Below are 21,517 nucleotides of genomic sequence, written 5' to 3'. Positions count from 1 at the left end.
GTGGGTGCTACAATCTCATTGAAGATTTCTATGTATATACCGTTCATTCTTGTACGTTCCTCAATGTCGTCACGGCTTGAAACTTGTGTCTTAAAATCTATTACCTGTTCTGTTTTCTGCACCACCTCAAAGTAGAAAAATAAAAGTATGGCGATTTCACTTTCAGAGACCTGTGACACATCTTCACTGCTTTCACTTTGCCTCATCTCAGTCGCAAATTTGAGTTTAGACTTTAGCATAACCAATTTATCCCTGTAGTCTACCCGAGTAGTATATTCTTCATATATGTCATCATCAGAAGTGAGTGCTTCGATCTTTTCATCTAAGAAGTAAAGCCTCTCATGAAGCATTTCAAGCCGGCTGCTCATGAGGTGCATGAAGCATTGTGGCTTCACAGAAGTTCATGGCGTCTGGCTTCACAGAGGTTCACAGAGGTTCAGAAGCTCTTCACAGAGCTTCATGAGGCTTATCGTCGTTCTGATAAGTGCCCTATCCATGATCAGCTCGGCCTCCTCGTCTGTTGGTGGATGGATGAGGGCAGTCGATTCCGTTGACTCCACTGTTCCTGGCGAATCCATGCGTGGACTCGTTGCGAGTCAGTCCTGGGGGCTGTTCTATCGTTGATTAATACAGCTCCCAGGTTTCAGGGCACCATTTTGTAGAAACCCACAAAGGATCACATAGGAAGAGCAGTCGATGAGCAAACATGGCATTATAATGGAAGAACAGTGATGATGATGGCAGCAGGTGAGCGAGGAAGAAGTTTCTACAGCAACATTCAGTGCTCCTGTGGTTTGAGTTATCGAATAGTTTAGCATTTCTCTGCACAATCTGCTAGACTCCGGGTTAGCTTGGAAAGCAGAGCAACTGCTCTGGAGAAGTGTTGGTCCTGGGTTTCATTCCCGCACCAGGACACATTTTTCTTCAACTGCAAAACTTTCTTTCCGAGACACCCAGAAGGGTTTCTTTTGTAGTTTCGTGCTATTGTTGGGAGGATGATGATATTCCCTTTCACTCCCTTTTCATAGCATTGCTGAACCTCTGGTTAAGCCGAGATGGTGGCTTGGTGAGTAGGTTTTATATTTGTCTTTAGTTTGCTGTAACTCCGTCCAGTGCTGTGGACCCTGTGGCCAGGGCCCATTTTCTTGGGAGAGATAGAACGGCCTACTGATGCGATGAAGCTGCTTCTTGCAGAACTTGAACCCCTGATATATTCCTTGCATTCTCAGAGAAGACTCAACTCCAAGCTTTTCCTTGACTCGATAAAGTGGAGAACAGCACTACCCCTCAACTGAAGGTGACGCTCCTTTTCAGCAACAGTCCTCGCTGATGCCTTTTAGAGGCGTTGCTTGAGAAAAACGCCTTCTTTCCAGTGCATTTGCACAGCCACCGATAGTGTGTGGCTATGGAATTATCACTTGTCAGTGGCTGTGGGCTGTCATTGAAGCACAATGAACTTAGTGTTTCATTTTAGCATTACTAGAGGGAACTGTGGTGTTGTGGTCGTTCAACTACTGCAGGAATGACAGGTAGTTCAAATCATTGTTCTTATGTTTTCTTTTTCTGAAGAAACAGTACGAAGGTGACACAGAGGATGATAAGCAAGTGCAATAATGCACTGAAATTGTGCGTCATTGTGTCTGCTACCTGCTGTCTGTGTCCCATCTTTGTGTTGTTCAGAATAAACCATGGACCAAACAGCCCAAGTGAACACGATTCTGAACATTTCTTGTGGCTCCGGAAGTTCTTGTGGCATTATATGTTACACTTTATCTTTCAAACTTTCCATGCTATCGTAGTTTTCTGAGTGCATGAAGGCAACAAGTTGTTGCATAAAGGCACAACTTCAAATTGTTCCATTTGTAACACATGTTGTTGAAAGTGATTTGCAATGTTACACAGCCGTTTGAAGCTAAAGGGAAGGAGTTTGGGCAAATCCGTGTATTAACTGTCGCTCCCAGCCTGGCTCAACTGCCACACCTGTAGCTGGTGCGGACACTATAGCTCCAAAGTTCCCTCTAGTAATTTTTGTAGAAGACTCTACAGGAGTGACCGCTACAGGTGAAAATCGATGCTGACGTCCACTTTCTTCGGTCAAGTTGGAGCGTGGAACATAAAAGCATTCTCAAATATGTAGGTACGTCTTTCTCTCTTGCAAGGCACTGAAAAGCCTTATCACTTGCCTTGTCGCAGTCACGCTTGATGCAACTATGCGGCCTGTTCTAACAAGGTCTTCTCCCCTCTCATCAACAAGAGATGGGGCGGTGCCGAAGGCCAAGCTAACCCATTGGTGTCCAGTACTGAATAGCATGACTTTGTGAAACAGAAAACACATTTTATTTGTCTAACCTTGGGTAACACACGGTCTACACAAGGCATAAGACAAGCACAATTGTGGTTTCTTTTGGATGTAAACGGGACGTTTCTAATTTTTTCTACCACATACAAGGCAGCAAGCTCTCCCAGGCATCCTCTTAGCAACATCTTTTCGTTTACCTTACACCAGGCCTCTCCTGGTTTGATCAAATCACTGCTGCCTGTGCGAAAGCCTGAAGAACATTAGGGTATTTACACCGCAACCTCTGTCATGGTTCCTCTAATGTTCGCAAATTATCCTAGCTAACTTTCGTCCGCCCACAAAATGCCTCACCTGTTTGGTCCCCTTCCACTCATTATCAAATTAACATGCTTGAAACAGTTCAGAACAGAGCTGCCCATTACGTTTCCAGGAACTATGACAGTCATTCAAGTGTGGCTCAGCTTAAACTCGGTCATTCCTTTCAACTGATGTCCATTTGCCATCCAATTTCTTCCCTGTGCCTGTTTCACAGGTACGCCTACAGCAATAAAATATCCTCGTGACGTCTTGAACACCCCTTTTACCCGTCACGCAGGCTACATAATCACCTCAGCTTCATGCGCATCTTTGGTAACACAAACGCATTTAATACATCCCCACTTTCATAAGCCATCCACATGCGGAAATGATCTTCACAATAATATCGCCTCTGATAATAACCTGAACACGTTTCGCCACAAGCTTCAGGTACATTTTTTGCAATAGCGCTGCAACATGGTATTGTTGTTAAAATTTTTACTTTGTTTATTTTGCAATGTGTTTGTCTTTTCTTCATTTGCAGTGATACATCATTCTAGTGCTTATTGCACGCACATATTCTGTTGTTTTGTGTTTTGCAATTCATTTTGTCATGTTGCATTTTCTTTTACTTGCTTTGTAACCCTGTTCCTTACTGGTTTGCTTGTGCTTTTAGCGTAATAACTGAACCCCCCTTACTCAACTCCCTTTGAGCCAGTAAGGTCTTATTAAATAAACAAGTATATACCGTATTTTCGCGATTCTAAGCACCCCCCTCTATTTTCGTAAAAAAAATTTGGAAAAAAGTTTGCATGCAATCTAAGCACCCCCCTATTTGTTAGGAGGAGCACGTAGCCAAGGCTGCCAAGCGCACTTGCTCACTCTGTCATCGAGCCGGAGCCGTCGGATAGTCCGAGTCCCGAGGTGGCACGGCGTCCGCGGCGCGAGTACGCCGTACAACCAGACTTTACGGCCGTACGGCGAAAGCTGCAGAAAGCATCCCCATCAACCATCACAAAGTGGATTTCGGATGCTTGGAAGCGGGTCCAAGTGTGTTGTGGTCAAATCATTTAAGAAGTGCTTGATCAGAAACCACTTCGACGGAATGGAAGACGGCCTGCTGTGGGATACAGTGAGCGGCGGTTCAAGCGGTGCGACGAACTCGAGTGGCAGTGATAGTAACTGAGCATCCGACACAAGCGGTGGGTTCACTGTCTGCACCGATTTTTCTTTTGGATGTTTGCAAAATAAAATTTTATTTCTCGCGCTCCTCTCGTCATGATGTCGCAGCGAAAAGAGGGAGGGGGGGGGTCATTCTAGATTTTTCAAATCTAAGCACCCCCCCTCACTTTGGGCATTGCGGTCATGAAAAAAAGGGGGTGCTTAGAATCGAGTAAATGTGGTAACTGAATGAGTAAATAAATAAATAAATAAATAAATAGATGTTGAGGCAGTAGTAACAAATATCCAAAATTTATTTAGCCAACTTATTTCACCGGAGTGGTTCTCTGAAAAAGTTCGTTTAGTACAAGGACTGTCCGATAAATATCTGGACTGGTGTAATGTCTGAGGCATGATGAATGGTAATTTGATTATTACTTGTATATTAGCAATGGGTAACAATAAGTGCAAGTCACCAGCGATATTGGAGTGCTGAAATTGTTATAGACGACACTGTAGCTGTAGCTGTAGCTGACAATAAGCTCATAGCTAGGGCACCAGGTCATTCTTGCTCTTCGCACTTAAGGGTTGTTCGGCGGAGAGTTTTGGCTTGGGTTTGTATTTGACAAACGTGAGATAAAAAGATTGCGATATAAATTTTTGATGGTTCAGATGCTGTTGTAGGTAACTACAGGCTAAGCATGGACAGAGTCGAGCACTCTATCTTCCTATTCTTGCGCATTAGTTTTGCAAGAAATGCTATGCTAATTAGTAATTACTGTGTCTGACACACACTTTGAAATACTGGCTTGACTCTATACCTTTCTGGCAGACGTTATTGGCATAAAATCCAGAGGTTCACTGAACGACCCACGTATTAATTCATGAGGTTAGCATCATGAAATAAAGACTTGATTCAAGGGTAACGAAGATGAACACAGTGCTGGAACTAGTAATATACTTCAGAAGGGTAAGGAAGGTAAGGTAAGGTGATAATCCATTCTTGAGGCGAGCAGCTCAAAAATATAAGACTTGATACTCCACTAAGCTGTGAGCTCATCAAGCCATCGTGCATGTGGTTTCAAAACATGCAGTGCATATGTGAGGAATAACTCCTAGCAACAAGGAAGAAATGCAAAGGAATGGCTGACGAGAAGAATTGGAAGAACTCAGAGGCTTAACTTTTTTTTAGTAACAGCCTTATGAAACCACCAGATAGTGTAGTCAAAGAAATCATAAGGGAAATTAAGTGCTTAGTTTATTGAATAGTATAAGTAATAAGGAAAAGTGAAAAGAAAGTGAAAGAACAGACAACTTGCCGCTGGTCGGAGCCAAGCTCGCAACATCCACATGACACGTGCGGTGCTCTACCAATTGATTGATGGCAGCTGCTGCCATAGCTCAGATATTAAAGAAAGTGGACGGGAGGACAGCTTGTTGTCCTCTTGTCCACTTTCTTTGATATTTGTTCGGGGTATGTGAATATTTGAAAGTTTCATATAATGATTAGAATATTCACTATTTGTAAATATGAATATTTTTCTGCTAGTTTTCAAACATTTCGTACCATGAGATGTGCTCAGATAAACATAAAATTGGAGTGAAAGTATGGTAATTAGACAGAAAACATGAGAACTTGCTTATTGAAGCGTGTTCGCTTGGGAAAGCCACACTTCACCGCCTACAGAGCGATTTTTCACACTCTCTGACGAGTTCTCTGTGTGCAACAAAAAAACAGCTCGTTTGTTTCTAATGCTCGATTTGCATTTTTAATAAACAAAGCTTCATAACATGCTATGTAATGACAGAAACTATCTAACGTTAAGAATGCTAGGACCCGAAGTTTGTCTTACATTGTGAAAACGGCTATTCATTATTGGAAAATTATTTCAAAAATATTCAATTTGGTTTGCTTCTGGCACTATTCAATTCGTGTTCGATTCAGTCTCAAAACTCGTTATTCGCACACCCCTAATAACACTTGTGCTAAACCTAGCCCTGGTAGTGTTAGTCAGTACCACTCGTGGTCATGGCGGTGCCTGTGAAACATGCACCACCATGTAATGGTTAAATCATACACAGGACGGTTGATCTTACAGTGAAGACGTGAGTGTAGTGAGCAAGACATGAAGATGATGAAAGAGTAAACGGTGCCACTGGGCATAGAATTAGAGGGCAGAAACTTAAGGCAAACATATTTATTTCAGACTCTGTATATGGTACAACATGCCCTACAGGCATACGAACAACAGCTGTACAAATAAATACAGACTTTGCAAAGATTCTCCGCACAGCTATGTACAGTTCAAAGTATAATAACATATGCTGCTGTCTTTAGATAGTAATGCGGTCTATCAGTCTATAGACATTTATTTGGTTACTGTGGCAAACGCCGCACACTCACTCTCTTCTGGCATTGGTGAACATTTCACATTTCAGGACTAGGTTCACCAGTATCACTTTTTTGAATAGCTCTTTATAACAATGCAAATCACATTACCCACAGCGCTCGCAATAAACTGTGCCAATTTCAAAATCCATAAATGGAAAACAGTGATTAAAATGTTACATGCTTTTAAACAAAAACCTCCGGGAAACTCACTGCAACAATGCTGTCGAAAAACTGTGCGAGAACAGACAAGATGGTGTCACTATTCGAAATCATGGTCTACAGGTTTGTGCGTGGCTTGGCCCAAGTCTCCTAAACATATTCTAGAAAGAAATATTTATTTTTCATTAATTGACCATGTGTATTTGGATGTGTTTCAACCAAGAATGTACATAAATGCAGCACGTTTTGGTTTGCAAGAGCCAAGGATATTGTGACTCATCTCCAACAGGTTCACAAATGATATAGAAGCCATATACCATGGGGAACACTGGAGATAACACTACAAGCCGCAGTTGAGCCATTGCATCTGCCTTGTGTTGCAGACCAAGACTTCATGCTTATGGGCTTGTTTTACCTGCATCGTTGTTTTGCTCGCATCGCACTGTTTTCTTGTCATACCCTGGTATGAATCACCCATTGTTTTCTCACTGCTGCAAGATAGCATCACAGGCTGTCTTTGAACATTGACCTTCATGATTTTAGATGGCCATGTTATGGACAATGCAGTCTCAAGGTGGCACTATCAGTCATCGGGAAATTTCCAAGCATGCTTTTTACTCCTTTATGGTTAATGCCATTACGCTTGTGACAGCAGTGAATTCTTTTTTTGTATAAATCTGTCTGTTGACTTTGTTTCGAAATCCCGCGTTTGAGCATTTCCAGTGCTTGCTTTCTAAAAAAAAAGAAGCACTGTAACTAGCTGGCACAAGTCACATGTTCTTAAGACATTTCGGATTCTGAGATAACAGCGCGTGCTTTCGTTGTATAGTAGCATTCCAGATGCACAGCTGACATTCAAGACTAACTGCGTCACACTTCAAGATTTAGCAAACCTTTGACTGGTCTGCAACACTGTGTGTGTGTGCCACTTGGTACACTTCCAGTGAAAACAATGCCAATATGTGACGCATAAAGAGTGACACATACAGTTTCATATGCTGAGACAGGACACAGAAGAAAAGGAAAGAGAGATGTACATGTCAACAGATTTTTTGTCTGTCCTATCCTGCTTCTATCTTCACTTTAAGCTTTGATTGATCAACTGAAGAGTCGCTGGCAATTGAGCATGGCCTTAGCTCAGCCTCAAAGGTAGGACCACCTAGTGCAGATGTCCATGCCCTTGCCTAGAACACTCAAGCACCGTGCTGCAAACAAAATGAACAGGTAATACCAAAGCAGCTACAGTACTATGCTTTAGTACTATGCAGTACTATGTTTGGGACACCACGCTGAAGACGATGTGACTTATGGGGTCCAGGTGAACACTGCTGGCAAAGAGCATTGACCTTCAAACCAAGCAGCAACACAACAATATAGTAGCCTTCTTCACCTCTCAGTACACTGCTCAAGTGCCCTGGGCAAGAGCGGGGACGTATGTACCACTCCCGTGTGCCGGCAGACCTTACAACGCCCACTGTTTCCATGGGAGTCATGCCCTGAGATAAAGAAGTGTTTGTTCCTCACAATGACGCACAGAACAGGTGTTCCACACTTGGTGCACAGTTTTGAGGAGGGCGTGGGGGAGTCGACAGCGGGCACTAGCTGTGTCCTGACGTGGCGTAGAGTTCATTGTCCACCATTCCAGTGTGCATCGTCCCCCTGACGATCTCCGCCCCCAGCGGATGGTCCACATAAACATTGTCCCCTTCCACGACGTGAGGTGCGAGCGACACCAGCGGGGCCACGGCACCGACTAAAGACATGGCTACCGAGGGGTGGTAGTCTTCGTCCTCGTCCGTAGGTGGTATGGGAGGAAGGTCGCGTAGCTTGACGCCGCTTGGCGGTGCAGGTTTGTTCGACAACTCCTCACTGTTGGGAGAGAGGAAAGTTTACGAGTCTGAGATGTGCCATTAATCTTGCTACACTCTACGATATTCAAATGAACCAGTGCATTCTATGCCTAATTCATTACCTATGAAGTCCTGTTGATGCGGTTGCAAGAGAAAGCAAAGGAAAAGAAAGAGTCATTGTCAGTGTTATATTTATTTACAAGGCGCGGATGCTCATGGCATAGTATTCCCAATATAACTTTGCTTTCATAGTGCATATGCAGATATGTAGCACTCCACCATTTCTCATGGTCTTATTGTTTCTAAAGAGGTGTGCTGCACCATCTTGTTCATGCTGGAAAGGGCTATAAGATAGAAAGAGAGGGAGAATAGGATGCAACACTTCTTTGTGCATGTTCTTTTAATTCTTGGATCTGCAGCACTGACAGCGTGTCTTTAAGGAATAAAAATTTCTCACTCATGCATCTTTCAGTAGCTGCACACGAGACTGTTTCTATGCTGCCTAGCTTGAATGTTTCCAAATTTTTAATGCGAGTAGCATTCTTGGCATTGTCAGACCAGCCTACTTTCTGGCTCTCTAGCTATGCCAACCAAAATCCAACTTGGGTCACTGGTATTTATTTGCCATGTATATGTGCCGCTCTTGAATGAACCTCTTTGACGCCAACTTGTGTGGCTGGATAAGCACCACTCTGTATGTTCTGCTCTTCATAATACCCATCATAACATATAAAACATAACACCAATTACACATCCGTGATAAAATAGATTTCTAATGAAGGGTACAAAGCGTACGTAGAGCAATAAACCCTCATTTAGGCGTACATTAAATTCATGTCCACCTCTAAAGAATGCTATTCTCATACTTGGGTAGTCGTCATAGACGAGGTCCGCTCAGATTTTTTGACAAGTCAGGAGCTGCTGCATAAACACTCTTCTCAGCATTTACATAATTTGTGTAATGTTGGGAATGCGTGGCATACATTCCTGACACCTTCCAGTGTTTGGCTGCGTGTCAAGCTTTACAGGTAGTTTGTGCGAGTGGAGTTGCCATATTCCCTGCCCTCTCTCTTAGCATTCAGGGCATTGTATTTTACATGATGTTTTCATTCATTCACACATACATATGAGCCCACCTTCATCTATCCATACCTCTGCATTCTCTTTTACACCTTTTCTCCCTTCCCCTTTTCCACCTTTTCTCCCTGATTTTCAGATGTCAACCACACATTAAACAGTTCTGGTATGGTCATCGAGGCTGTCTATTTAATCAATCAATCAATCAATCAATCAATCAACCAATCAATCAATCAATCAATCAATCAATCAATCAATCAATCAATCAATCAATCAATCTCAAGCTCCCAGTTTTGTGTTGTGTTGGCACATCTGGGCTCTATCTAGATCTAGATGTTCTCATCAATGATAAGGGCCAAGTCCTCACAAAATTTAAATTTAACATCTTCAACAAGCTAACAGTGCCACCCTCTAAAACATCATCCATGGATATTTTAGGTACAGAGTGTATTCTCAACTGGAAAGTATTGAATTTTAAATATAAGTTAGCTGGGTGTGAAACCTACCACTTATTTTGGCCTATCATATGATATGCCGTGTAACTTATCTGGACTTCTGTTGAGACTACTGCCTACTTGTTAGTCCCACTGCACCTGGCCAAACTGTTATATAATACCATTGTTTTGCATATCAGCAACACAGTGCTGCTGCTTTAGGAGCAGTGCATGGTTATCACTGCACCATAAAACAGAGGTTGGTATATGGTTTCAGAAACCTGAATTTGCTTACACCAGAACAACATGAGCTTTATAACAACTTGGTTTGTTGCTAGCGAGATGCTGTAGTACAAAGACGATGAAACAGAAGTTTGGGTGAGTTTGTTTTGCATGTAAAGATGACAACACGGGACATGGTGCATTTAGAACTTTAAAAATAAAGTAGTTGGAAGTAGAGGATTGTGTGTGTTGTGTTTTCTATGTTTTCATCCAAACAATTTGTAATCGTTAAAAGGAGCAAATGTGTAGGAGATTTAGCACTTGCGCAGCTGAACATATTGCACAAGGTGTACAGCACGGTACACTTGCAAGGGGACACCTTCCTAGTTCTCCAGTGTTGATTGGAAATAACATTTCAGATAAAAGCCTGCAAAATAATCATTCATCAGTAGATGCTTGTATAATGTGCTTCACATCAGCCATTTTTTTTTCCTGAAAAGCTAGAAGTGGAAAGTTATATGCAATTCACTTATAGTTAGCCGTTTCTTTTAACAGCAGACCATAGAGTGCCTTAAGGTTGCTGAACACCAAAATCAAGCTAAGCGAGATCAAGCAAAATCAAGCTAGCTAGCTGTTCAAGCTAGCTGAAAGGCTTTGTCGCATGCTACCAATGCACGTCACAGTGTACTGTACAAGCAAAGACTTTTGCAGTCTCGCAAGAACAGCAGGCTGACTCACCTTTGCTCCTTGATAAGGCGCGATTTCCTCTTCTGATCAAAATCAACTTTGGCATACAGTGCTGGTGATGACTCTGGGTCATCCTGATTTTCGTCTCCCGTGGACGGCAGCTCCGTGTGGACGACAGTGACACCGGCACTGGGCGTAGGGCCCGTCGTGATGGACGTGACTCCTCCGAAAGAGAGCCTGCGATGCTTGGAGGCCAAGGCGATCTCTTCGTAGATGTTCTCTTTCGACGAGAGGGAACTCTTGCGGCTTGGCGTCAGGCTCTTGCGGCGATCTGCGCTTCCTTCAGCCTTGAGGCTCGCCCTGTGGCCGCTGCTGGTGAGGTGGTTGTTGTTGTGCGCAGCTGTGGTCGAGCCATTTTGCTGCGCGGTCTTCAGCGGTATCTCCATGTAGAAGTCCTCGTTTTGGTAGATGGTTCCGCTGCTGTCCGTGTACGAGATATTGGCACTTCCATTGTTGGCTGTCAGGCCGGCACCGGCCACTTTCGCTGGTTGGCTCTTGGCCCTTGAAAAGTACTTCTTCCTGCGAGTTGAAAAATGGGCGCATCAATGCAGTGTTTCGAGTAGGCTTCCCACTAGGGCACTACAGTGCTGACCTTGCGTATCTGACCTTATAACTTTTATCCGGATTTATTTGACGGTGCTTTCATCTTTGGCTCCTTGTTTTAACCAAGCGTTATGCGAGTTGTGTGTGAGAGATCTGTATCCTTTAAGTGCTGTACGAATGATTATGGGTGTATTATAGATTTAGTCTTCACTTGTGTAGCAACCTGATAGGACTGACAGTATCAGTCAATGAAATGAAGATGCAATGACCGCGTGCAAATGAAACTTGGACATAATTCATGCACAAAACAATCAACACATAACATGTTTTCGTATAAAGGTGCAATTAGTTTTCTGTAAGGACATTAGACACTGTAAAGGACACTGAAGTTCTAATTAAGCACACTAGTATGTTGCTCTGGCTCCAAAATATTCTTACTTTGCATCTCCGATTTATATTTTCCTGTTTGCACTTGTTTCACTTAAGCACTACAAAAAAGCACGAATCATTTAATTGTATTGCATTGCCATTCGATGCCTCGTGATCATGAACAAAAAAAGAAAACTATTGTTTTCTTACGTGGAATCTTATACATTATGCTATTTTTTCATCAAAACTGCCAGATATACAGGGTGTGCGAGCGACATGACATGCTAGTCGGTGCGTGTTGGGCCATGCTGCAACACACACAAGGATATTCAAATTAGACAGAGGTTCACAGGGAGACGGAGACTCGAAGTGATGTACAGTGGTAGAACAAGGTATGCCGATTTTGGGAAGGTGCTGACTTGAAAGCACTGAAAGATTAACTGACACAAATGCACCAGTTTGCAGGACAAAGGAATGTTGCTGGACCCAATGTTTTGGCCGGGGGACTTGCCTTCATCAGGGCGCCCAGACAAAGACCAAGTGCCCTTGTCAAAACGTTATTTCCAGAGACATATCTGTTGTGCAACCACTGTTGATTTCATAAGGGCATTGAAAAACGACAGAACTGTACCGAGGAAAGCGGTAACTAGCTGCTGGCTGAACTCTTAGAAGAGTGACACAGTATGCATTGCCCTTCCAGCTCTTTGCCTTCTTCACCTTTGCAAAGGCATGGTTTGCTGCATTCAAATATGACTTAGCTTTTCACTGCACTTACTTTTTGAGGATGAGAAGGATGCACATGGAAAGCAGGAAAAGGAACACAATGGCGATGATAGCGGCGACCATGCCTGAAAAAGAAAAATAGTGAGAACATTACTGTTGGTTCATCTGTGCACATAATCCGCGTAATCCATCGGCTTAGCTGTATGAGGTTTTCATTTGTGGTTGCACAAGGTTGTTGTGAGCTTTTGTATTCTGTAACCGCCCTCTTTGGCAACACATAAGTGTACCAAGCACCACATATAGCCAACAGACACTGGGTCCAAAAAGAGAAGTCATCATTATTAGCCTATTTTTATGTCTGCTGCAGGCCAAAGTCCTCTCCCTGCGATCTCCAATTACTCCTGTCCTGCGCCAACTGATTCCAACTTGTGCCTGCAAATTTTCTAATTTCATCACCCTCCCTCCCCCCTAGTTTTCTGCCATCCTCGACTGCACTTTCCTTCCCTTAGCGCCCATTCTGTAACTCCAATGGTCCACCAGTTATCCATCCTGCGCATTACACGGCCTGCCCAGCTCCATTCTTTTTCTCTTACTGTCAACCGGAATATCGGCTATTCCCGTTTGCTCTCTGATCCGCACCACTCTCCTCCTGTCTCGGAACGCTACACTTAACATTTTTCATTCCATCGCTCTTTGCGTGGTCCTTAACTTGTTCTCGAGCTTCTTCGTCAACCTCCAAGTTTACGCCCCATGTGTTGACTCTGGTAGAATCCAGTGATTGTGCACCTTTATTTTCAGTGATAGTGGTAAGCTCCCAGTCAGGACCTGGCAATGCCTGTTCTATGCACTTCGACTCATTTTTGTTCTTCTTTAAATTTCCTTCTCGTGATAAAGGTCCCCTGTGAGTAATTGACCTAGATAAATGTACTCCTTTACAGATACCAGAGGCTGACCTCTTGTTCCCTTGCCAGGCTATTGAACATTACTCTTAACTTTAACTTAACTGAACTAGCATTGGAGAGAGTGTGTCTCCTTGCCTGACCCCTTTCTTTATAGATAACTATCTGCTTTTATTCTGGAGAACCAAGGTAGCTGTGGAATCTTTGTAGATATTTCCCACGATATTACTACCTTGTTAACCTCCCTTCCTTTCCCCTTTCTTCTCTCTCTCTCTCTCCCAAGATATTCACGTATGCCTCCTGTACTCCTTGATTACTTAATGCTTCTATGACTGCTGGTATTTCCACTAAATCAAATGCCTTTTCATAATCTATGAAAGCCTTACAGAGAGATTGATTGTACTCTGCAGATTTCTCGATTACCTGATTGATGACATGGGTGTGATCCATTGTAGAATATCCCTTCCTGAAGCCGGCCTGTTCTCTTGGTTGACTGAAGTGTTGCCCTTATTCCATTGGAAATTATCTTGGTGAATATTTTATGCAATACTGAAAGCAAGCTAATGGGCCTATAATTTTTCAATTCTCTAACGTCTCCATTCTTGTGGATTAGTATGATGTCGGCATTCTTCCATTCTTCCGAAAAGAGAGATAGGCCAAGATGGAACAAATAGCTCTTTGTTCCAAGAGGAGCTTAGGAGAAATGAACTTCACTTGCTTCAATAAATTACCGTATTGAAGGGTTGTGTTAGTGTTAACCATCATATTCTTTTTAATGGGAAAGTAATGAAAGTAGAACAATGGGACAGCTTGCCACCAGTGCAAGTTGAGCTCACAGCCTCCACCTATGACTTGTGGTGCCCTACCAATCAAGCTGCAGTGGCAGCTGTTTGTTTTTGTAACTACTGCAACACATTAAAGCTGTATTTATACTTATAAGGGCATATTTGGAAATTGTACCGGAATATATAGCCAAATAGCTGTGTAACTAAGCATTCAGCTTCTTTGGAATATAATTTGCAGAGACTTTATCTCGGTCTTGGGTGAAGTCTGGAACTTTGTCAGTTCAGCACAGCTGCGGTGTTGCCCGAGTTAACCATCCACGTCCACAGCTGTCGGCAAACAGACTTTCTGAAATAATACTAGAATGTCTTGGCAGTTGTTGCAATGCCCCAAGGTAAGGTTGGTCCCTCTCCACTCATTTACGCTAGTAGTAGTATCAGTGTTCATTATATTTCATTGTTCAGCTGCTGTTTTAGATGAGCCAGTCATGACCCGAATGTGAAATTGTATGCACCTCTGAGCAATACCAGGCATGACGTGGCTTCATACTCACCGGTGAGTGTTGAGCTTGTGTCACTCGATGCTCCTGGTAGCTCCTTCTTGAGTTTTTGCCTCATTTGTCCTGAATCAAAAGAAAAGAAGGAAGATATTTTAAACTGAGCTAATTATTATAATACATATACCTCTGCCTTTCAAAGTTGTTACCCACCCTTCTTGATCTATTTATTGTACGTATGGTTGATGAACCTTGTATAGAAGGTGCATAGCTACCCACCCCCTGTGTGTTCTGCAATAGTACTGTATTTTCTTGACTATAAGTCATGGTTTCTTTATGTGATTTTCACTGCTGAATCTAACACAATGGTGCAATTTATATGCAGGATTTTATGCGTCATTTGGAGAAGCAGTCAAATAGGTCAGGGATTCTGTTTCTGTACAAATGGTAGTGGCTGGCTTCAAGAATGCTTATTTCTGGGCAAATGTGCCTGAAACTGGCACCTGTGAAAGGGAACTATGACATGATGAGTCAGAGGACAAGGGAGATATGCTAGTGCTGCCTAAAGTAAGTCATCAGTAGGTGAGCGAATCTGGAGACGAGGAATTGGATGGGTTCAATGGCCTAGACCAGCAACAAGAGTCATAATAAAGTCAGTCGCTATTGTGATTCCATTGCAATGGAATGTCAATCACCTGCATTCTTCACAACTACGAGAAGCTATCGGATAGCGTCAATCCACACTTTTTCTTGCATAGCGTGCAGCATATGGGTAATAATCGATGTCCATAAGCAACCACTGCTGCTATATTGCACACAGGTGGTTGCAATAAAAATGCACATGTCAAATGCACAAATGCACATATTGCACATTGCAGTAAGAATGCATTATTTGTAGTCTGTGGCAGGTAGTGCCGACCATTGAAAAGGGTGCAACTTATACAAAGGTGTGACTTAGACTGTTTCATGCAAACGACTGTTTATAGGAGGGTGTGACTTGTCGGAGGGTGTGACTCATAGTCTGGGAAATAGGGCGATTTCTCTAATAGCACTACAGGCTGAGTTATGGGTTATTTGTCCACTCATTTGCATGGTATGTACCTCAAATATTTGAGACTCACTGAACTTTCTGAAAAACAGCTTCTAATGCTTCAAGCTAAGGTCTGTTCCGTGTGATGTCTTTCAGCCGTTTTATGTTGTCAAGCTATGTCAGTGTTTATCTTAGTGTTTGGTTTCTAGCATTGAATTAGGGTCTTGAGTTCTGAGGCCTCATGTAGACGTGCTTGACTGTTCAGTGTGTGTTCTGCACCTAGGTATATAGTGAGCACAGCACACCTGTATGTTATACACTCTGCAAACAATTAATGATGCACTGTTCCTGAAACTTTTTTTTCTTACAAATGCAGCTTCTGGTACTTACGTATAAGGGACCACAGAGATGCGAAGCATTATATGTTTCCACGCTGAGCTTTCTCTTCTCTCTATCATAATGGTTTTATTGCAATTATTCCGTATATACACCTGCATCTGCTTTTGTTTATCTTGGTTAAACTCTTCTTATTGCATACATGTGTCATCTTTTGAGTTTAGTACAAATATAACACCAGCTGACAGACAAAAGTACAAGTGTCTCTTTTTTTTCTCTCTAACATAATATTGTTGTATTTGATCAATTGACTGATTGATCACTGGGTAAATAAACAAATGAATAAATAATAAATAAATAAACATCTGCTTTTCCTTATCTTAATTACTCTGTTATTAAACTTTCAAAAGCACGCTACAGATAGCACACAAGCAAAGGAACAAGTGCCACAAACAATGTGCCAAGTTTGTTGCTCTTAATTGTTTCCTTTATACCTCTGTCCTGTTTGTAGCACACTTTTGTAAGTTTGATATGAATTACCAACTCATCCAAGTTCATACCCTATTAAACTCAGGTGTCTTTTCTTTATTAATTTCAATGGTGGGTCTTCAGTTGAGTTTTATAAATGTACAATGCTTTAGATGAGAGACAAAATGTATGTCTTTGTCTAGAGCTCAACTCATATATGCAAGCTCACAGGTGAAATGAGTTTCTGCGGTAAACAAAGCTCGTGGTGCGACTCACTGAGGATGCACGAGGCCTGTGGCGTGCTCCACATCCCGTCCTCTTGGCAGATGATGGTAGTTGGGCCACCTTGCCTTTCGTATCCCAGGTGGCAGTTGAGCTCCGCCAGGTCCCCGTAATTTGTGGACACATTGAGCAGCGTGTACGTTCCACCGTCTACTTCGAATGCTGGCACATCACAGGTGACGGCTGTGAGAGAAAATTTCAGACTGCGTTTGTTATCATTATCACCGAAACAAGTACTGGGAAGCTGGACCTTGAGGGCACCAGCTTTTGCTGTTGATTTATTTATTTCGCATACTTTCAAGGCTCACTGTCACTGCAGAATGCAGTGGGGCAAGAACACGAAAAAGCTTAGTCCAGTAGGGACATTAGCAAGTGTCATGGTGTACAGTGGTTTTGAAGTTGTCCGTGATGAGAGAATCTGAGGAACGTTGGGAAAGTAGTGAGTCTAGTGGTGATTCACGCATGAATTTTGCGAATTTGTTACATGCTAACACTGATGAAAGTTAACTAATGATACCATTCGACTGGTTCCTACCGCGCTCTCACTCAGTTTTCAGTGATGCAGAGTCCTCTCAAGACTGGAGCCAGAAAGCCTGCCCCAGCCGAATGTGCTAGCTGTACCCAGAGCAATTGGAGTAACCACGCGATTGAATTTCTGTCGGATCTCGGCTGCACTTTCGGGTTGAAGGCGGGAGCACCTTCGAGCACTGCGAGCTGGAGCGTGGCGCTCTGAATGAAACTGGCAAATGTGCTCCGAGCCCTCAATTTCAACCAGCTGAATGCAGGCAGTACTGCGGGGTCGCTCTAGAGCACTCGAAGTCGATCAGTTGATTGCATGTACCATAAATGTGAATAAAGAGTTAACTGAGATTGGTACAATGCACGATTTCGACATGGTAGTTCTGTTGCTTCCATCAACTGCAAGCCTCAAAAGCATATAAAACGGGAAGATTGGTGGCAACACTGTTAAAACATGTCTTGCAGCAGCCGGGTGGTCTGTAGATGTCACTCGTTGTGGTTACTGCGACTCCATTCCGCACAGCACTGCTGCCTCCAGGGTAGCCCACAAAATCTACCTTGTTACTTGCCATGTGCACAATCAATATGTGCTGACACTTTCTAAAGCAAAAAAGGTCTTTCAAAATACAGCCTAACCTTGATGAACACCGCTAACGAAGTAAATCTAAAATGATGTTTGCTAGCGTCAGTGTGTAACAAATACATGCTTGAATATCATGCGTAACAAAGATATTTTCATTCTAGATGTGTCTGTTTTAACGAGGTTCCACGGTATTTTGTTAATACTAGCAGCAGTAAATTCCTTGCACAAGGATATCTATATTTCACTGTCAATAAATTGTGAAAAAACAAAACAGCTTGTAAAAGTGTGCTTGTGGAGTGCAAGAATGTGTAAATGTGTTTATATGCTGCTGCTCTCAAGCGCAGCACGAATCACTTCATGTTGAATAAGGTATATGAAACACTAATTCACTGCGCATGCATGATTGTAGAAATGTGCTCTTTAGCTGAATCTGGTATGATCAATACTTGATTATTGGGGAAACAGCAAGATCAGCAAGTGACTGCACCCTGATGAGCCACATACTTATCATCACTGCTGACGGTTGCCAAATGATGCATCGCATGTGCCTTTCAGGCAATTAAGTACTGAATTTGCCATACAGATGAACTTTAGTATAACATACATGGAGCTAACAAATTATCAGATTTAACAAAGTTCATTTAAAGCGTTTCTTGCCGATGTATGCATATAAAGAATGTATGTTGTAACGCTTGTGAAAGAGAAGGAAGAAGCGCACAGGAGAGACCAAGAGAAGAGAAGAGAGGGCCTGACCAATGATGAAGGATATCCTATCCTATCCTATCAATGATGTCTGATTAGACTGTATGTTACATTTTGGCGCAGTCACAGTTTTCAACCATGTGGATGTCATTCACCATCGCCTGACATGAAGGTTGTCGTCTGCTGGTGAGGAACTACCAGGAAGGTGGAGACAATGCCGTCGGGTTACCTGAAAAGGTCAGTACACCAGACTTCTTGGCCTTCTTAGCCGATAGAGCCAGCACTTGAAAATCTCAAATCTGTCGGTTCATTCAGAGGGAAGATGTGTGTGACTGACTTCCAATGCTGGATTGACAAACTGTAGTCAAAAGTGAAACTCAAGCTGCCAGCCACCTAATACAGCACCTTTTGAAAAATCAGCAACAGCTAGTGCAGTGACAGCAAGTGCTTCTGAATATATTGGCATCAACAATCCGATCAACAAAGCAGATGGTGCAAGAACTTATCAAGCCAGAACCTTTCGATGGTACATCGTCAAGCCCAAAACATGGCTTCACTTTTATGAATATGCTTGCTCGCAGAACAATTGGACCACGGCCTGTGACTCCATCTATAATATGCGCCATTTCCTTTTAGGAAATGCGAAGAAGTGGTTCGAGTTGTGCATACCGATCAACACAGATGTAACATGAGTTGAATGGTGAGCTAGCTTTCTCCGAGCCTTCGCTTTGAATCGCATTGAATGCTGGGAAAGGCCATTGCATTCAAGCACCAAGAAGGACCTGTCATCAACTACTCCTACGAGAAACGTTTGCTTTTGCAACGCACCGACCTCGACCTGCGGGAATCATCAATCGTAGCACTAGTTATTCTTGGAATGACAAAGAATATCAGCATCTAATCATGATAAGACAATCTGCAACATTGGATGAACTCCTACAGTCACTGAAAGACGTTCCTGATGACTTTTTACTAGCCAATGACCAAGAGAGTAACACCAGTAGCCGAAGCTATACCATTGGATCCCCGGAAGACCAGGCGTCCTATGGCTGTAGCGATACAGTGAGTTATGTTGAAATTCACTCAACCAAAGAGATGACTCGACAAGCAAACGATCTAGTAAGCCCAGACTTTTCGTTATCATTGGAGACACCAAAAGAAAGCGTTTACTTGGTAAAATTTGTGGTAGGCATACTGTACGCACAGATGAGCGCCAACGGAAACATCATTGAAGTATTAATTGACACTGGAGCATCAGTTAGCATAGTTATTTCTCTACTTATTCTGCAAGATCAAATATTCTGTGGCAAAGTTGTCAAAGTACACAGTTACGATTGAAGTTCTCGAGTATTAGACAAGTGGGCATGCGTGTGCGTGGAATTTCAAACAAACAAAACAACTGTAGAAGCACTACTCATTCATGATGCTGCCTTTAATTTTATACTGGTAAACCCTGACATGAATCACTTGAAGATAAATATCTCACGGCTCGATGAAGTCATTGCAGACATGCCGGTCGAGACATTCCAGTTGAATGGGTGTGCACACTTTCAAACACGTGTGAAGTTGGCCATAAAGAGTTCAGGTGTACCAACACAGTCCCTAGAGATGATATGCGACGAAGTTTACCCTCCTGTAGCGAAAGTAAGTGAGGTCTCATTCAAGCTTAGTGACATGTCACCTGTTAAAAGAAGACCCTATGGGATGTCCTATGGAAAAAAAAAATGGCTAAAAGAAGAGTTACAAGGCTTGCTAGATGCTAAAATTATTTGACCATCAACATCTACCTTTGCGTCTCTGATTACAATTGTGCTCAAAGATGATGGAACTTTCAGGACATGCGCTGATTATAGACTTGTAAACCATCAGACTGATTTATTCCAGTACCTGATGCCAAGAATCGACGGTATCATTGATGAGACAGGTGGCTGTGCATGGTTTTCCCACATCGACCTTTGCAAAGGGTATTGGCAGATTCCATTGCAAGAAGACTGCGAGCAATTCAGGTGTTTGTTACTCCTTTCGGCATTTTCGAATACAACCGACTCCCTTTCGGTTGGAAAAATTTCAGTGCATGGTTTCAGATCATGAACAGCGTGCTTAGTGAATTTTCTCCAATGGGATTAGCAGGATTTTTTCAAATGTGTATGTGGATGACATCATAATTTATTCGAAGGCTCGTGATGACCACTGCTCGCATCTGTCCCGGATACTTAGCAAAGCTGGGCTAAAGATTAACTTAAAAAAATAGTGAATTCTAGGGAGAGTATTTGACAGACAAACAAACAGCACAAAAGAAGAGTCCGTCAAGTGCACCTCCCAGCTGACCAAACCTTATGATGTGCATTCTCTTCGAGTGTTCCTAGGTATCGCTGGAAATTTTAGGCTTTTATAAAAGACTATGCTCTGAAGACCAAATGCCTAACATTGATGACGCAAAAAGATTCTCCATTTGTCTGGACTAATGAATATGAAGAGACGTATCACCAGCTCGTAAAAGTGATGTCATCTGACCCGGTGCGGACAATACCGGATTTCTCAAAGCCCTTCGTGTGGAACACCGATGCTTCCCATTATGGTACTTACACTGTATTACACCAGCGGGACGAGAGTGAGCATCCGAAGAGACAGCTCAAAGCGATCGGCTATTACTCATACACATTCACCAAGCAGAAGTTAACTACCCAGCGATGGAAAAAGAACCATTCGCAGTAGTAATGGCCTTTTGTTATTTCAGGACATATCCGGAAGGCAAGCACTTCAGCCTATTCACCGACGACCAAGCACTGACATACATTCTTAATCTCTCGCAATCTGAAGGAAGGCTGGCCAGGTGGGTGAGAAAAATACAGCAGTTCGCTTTCGATGTCGCTCACAGGCTAGGAGAAAAATCGCCAGATGCAGACGTCTTGTCAAGACTGCTAATTTGGAACCAAGATGACAAGTATGTCACCCATATGTTGTGGGATAACACAGAAGAGATGATTCTAAGGAATGGTAAGCTGCACGTGCCTACAATGAGCGTGGAAAAAATGTTAAGACTGTATCATGATTCTCCGGAAACCATTGGTCGCAATGGTTTTTGGAGGATGTACTGGAAGTTTAAACAGAGATTTCACTGGAGTACGATGAAACAGACCCTGTGG

General features: G+C 42.8%; 1 protein-coding gene across 1 annotated transcript in view; it reads right to left on the bottom strand.

Moving 5' to 3' along the window:
• Nucleotides 1–5,939: 5,939 nt before the first annotated feature.
• Nucleotides 5,940–21,517, bottom strand: part of LOC142557154 (complement receptor type 2-like) — a 134,724-nt gene continuing 119,146 nt past the window's right edge. Inside the window, exons 8-12 of the mRNA XM_075668810.1 lie at nt 16,562–16,750; nt 14,509–14,577; nt 12,326–12,398; nt 10,630–11,157; nt 5,940–8,177 (exon numbers count right to left, since the gene is read on the bottom strand). Coding sequence (XP_075524925.1) covers nt 7,907–8,177; nt 10,630–11,157; nt 12,326–12,398; nt 14,509–14,577; nt 16,562–16,750 — 1,130 coding nt within the window. The 3' untranslated portion in view covers nt 5,940–7,906. The remainder of the gene's footprint in view (nt 8,178–10,629; nt 11,158–12,325; nt 12,399–14,508; nt 14,578–16,561; nt 16,751–21,517) is intronic.

The sequence above is a fragment of the Dermacentor variabilis genome, chromosome 9 (assembly GCF_050947875.1).
Source record: "Dermacentor variabilis isolate Ectoservices chromosome 9, ASM5094787v1, whole genome shotgun sequence".
Lineage (NCBI taxonomy): Eukaryota > Metazoa > Arthropoda > Arachnida > Ixodida > Ixodidae > Dermacentor > Dermacentor variabilis.
This window is presented reverse-complemented; position numbering and strand designations above follow the sequence as displayed.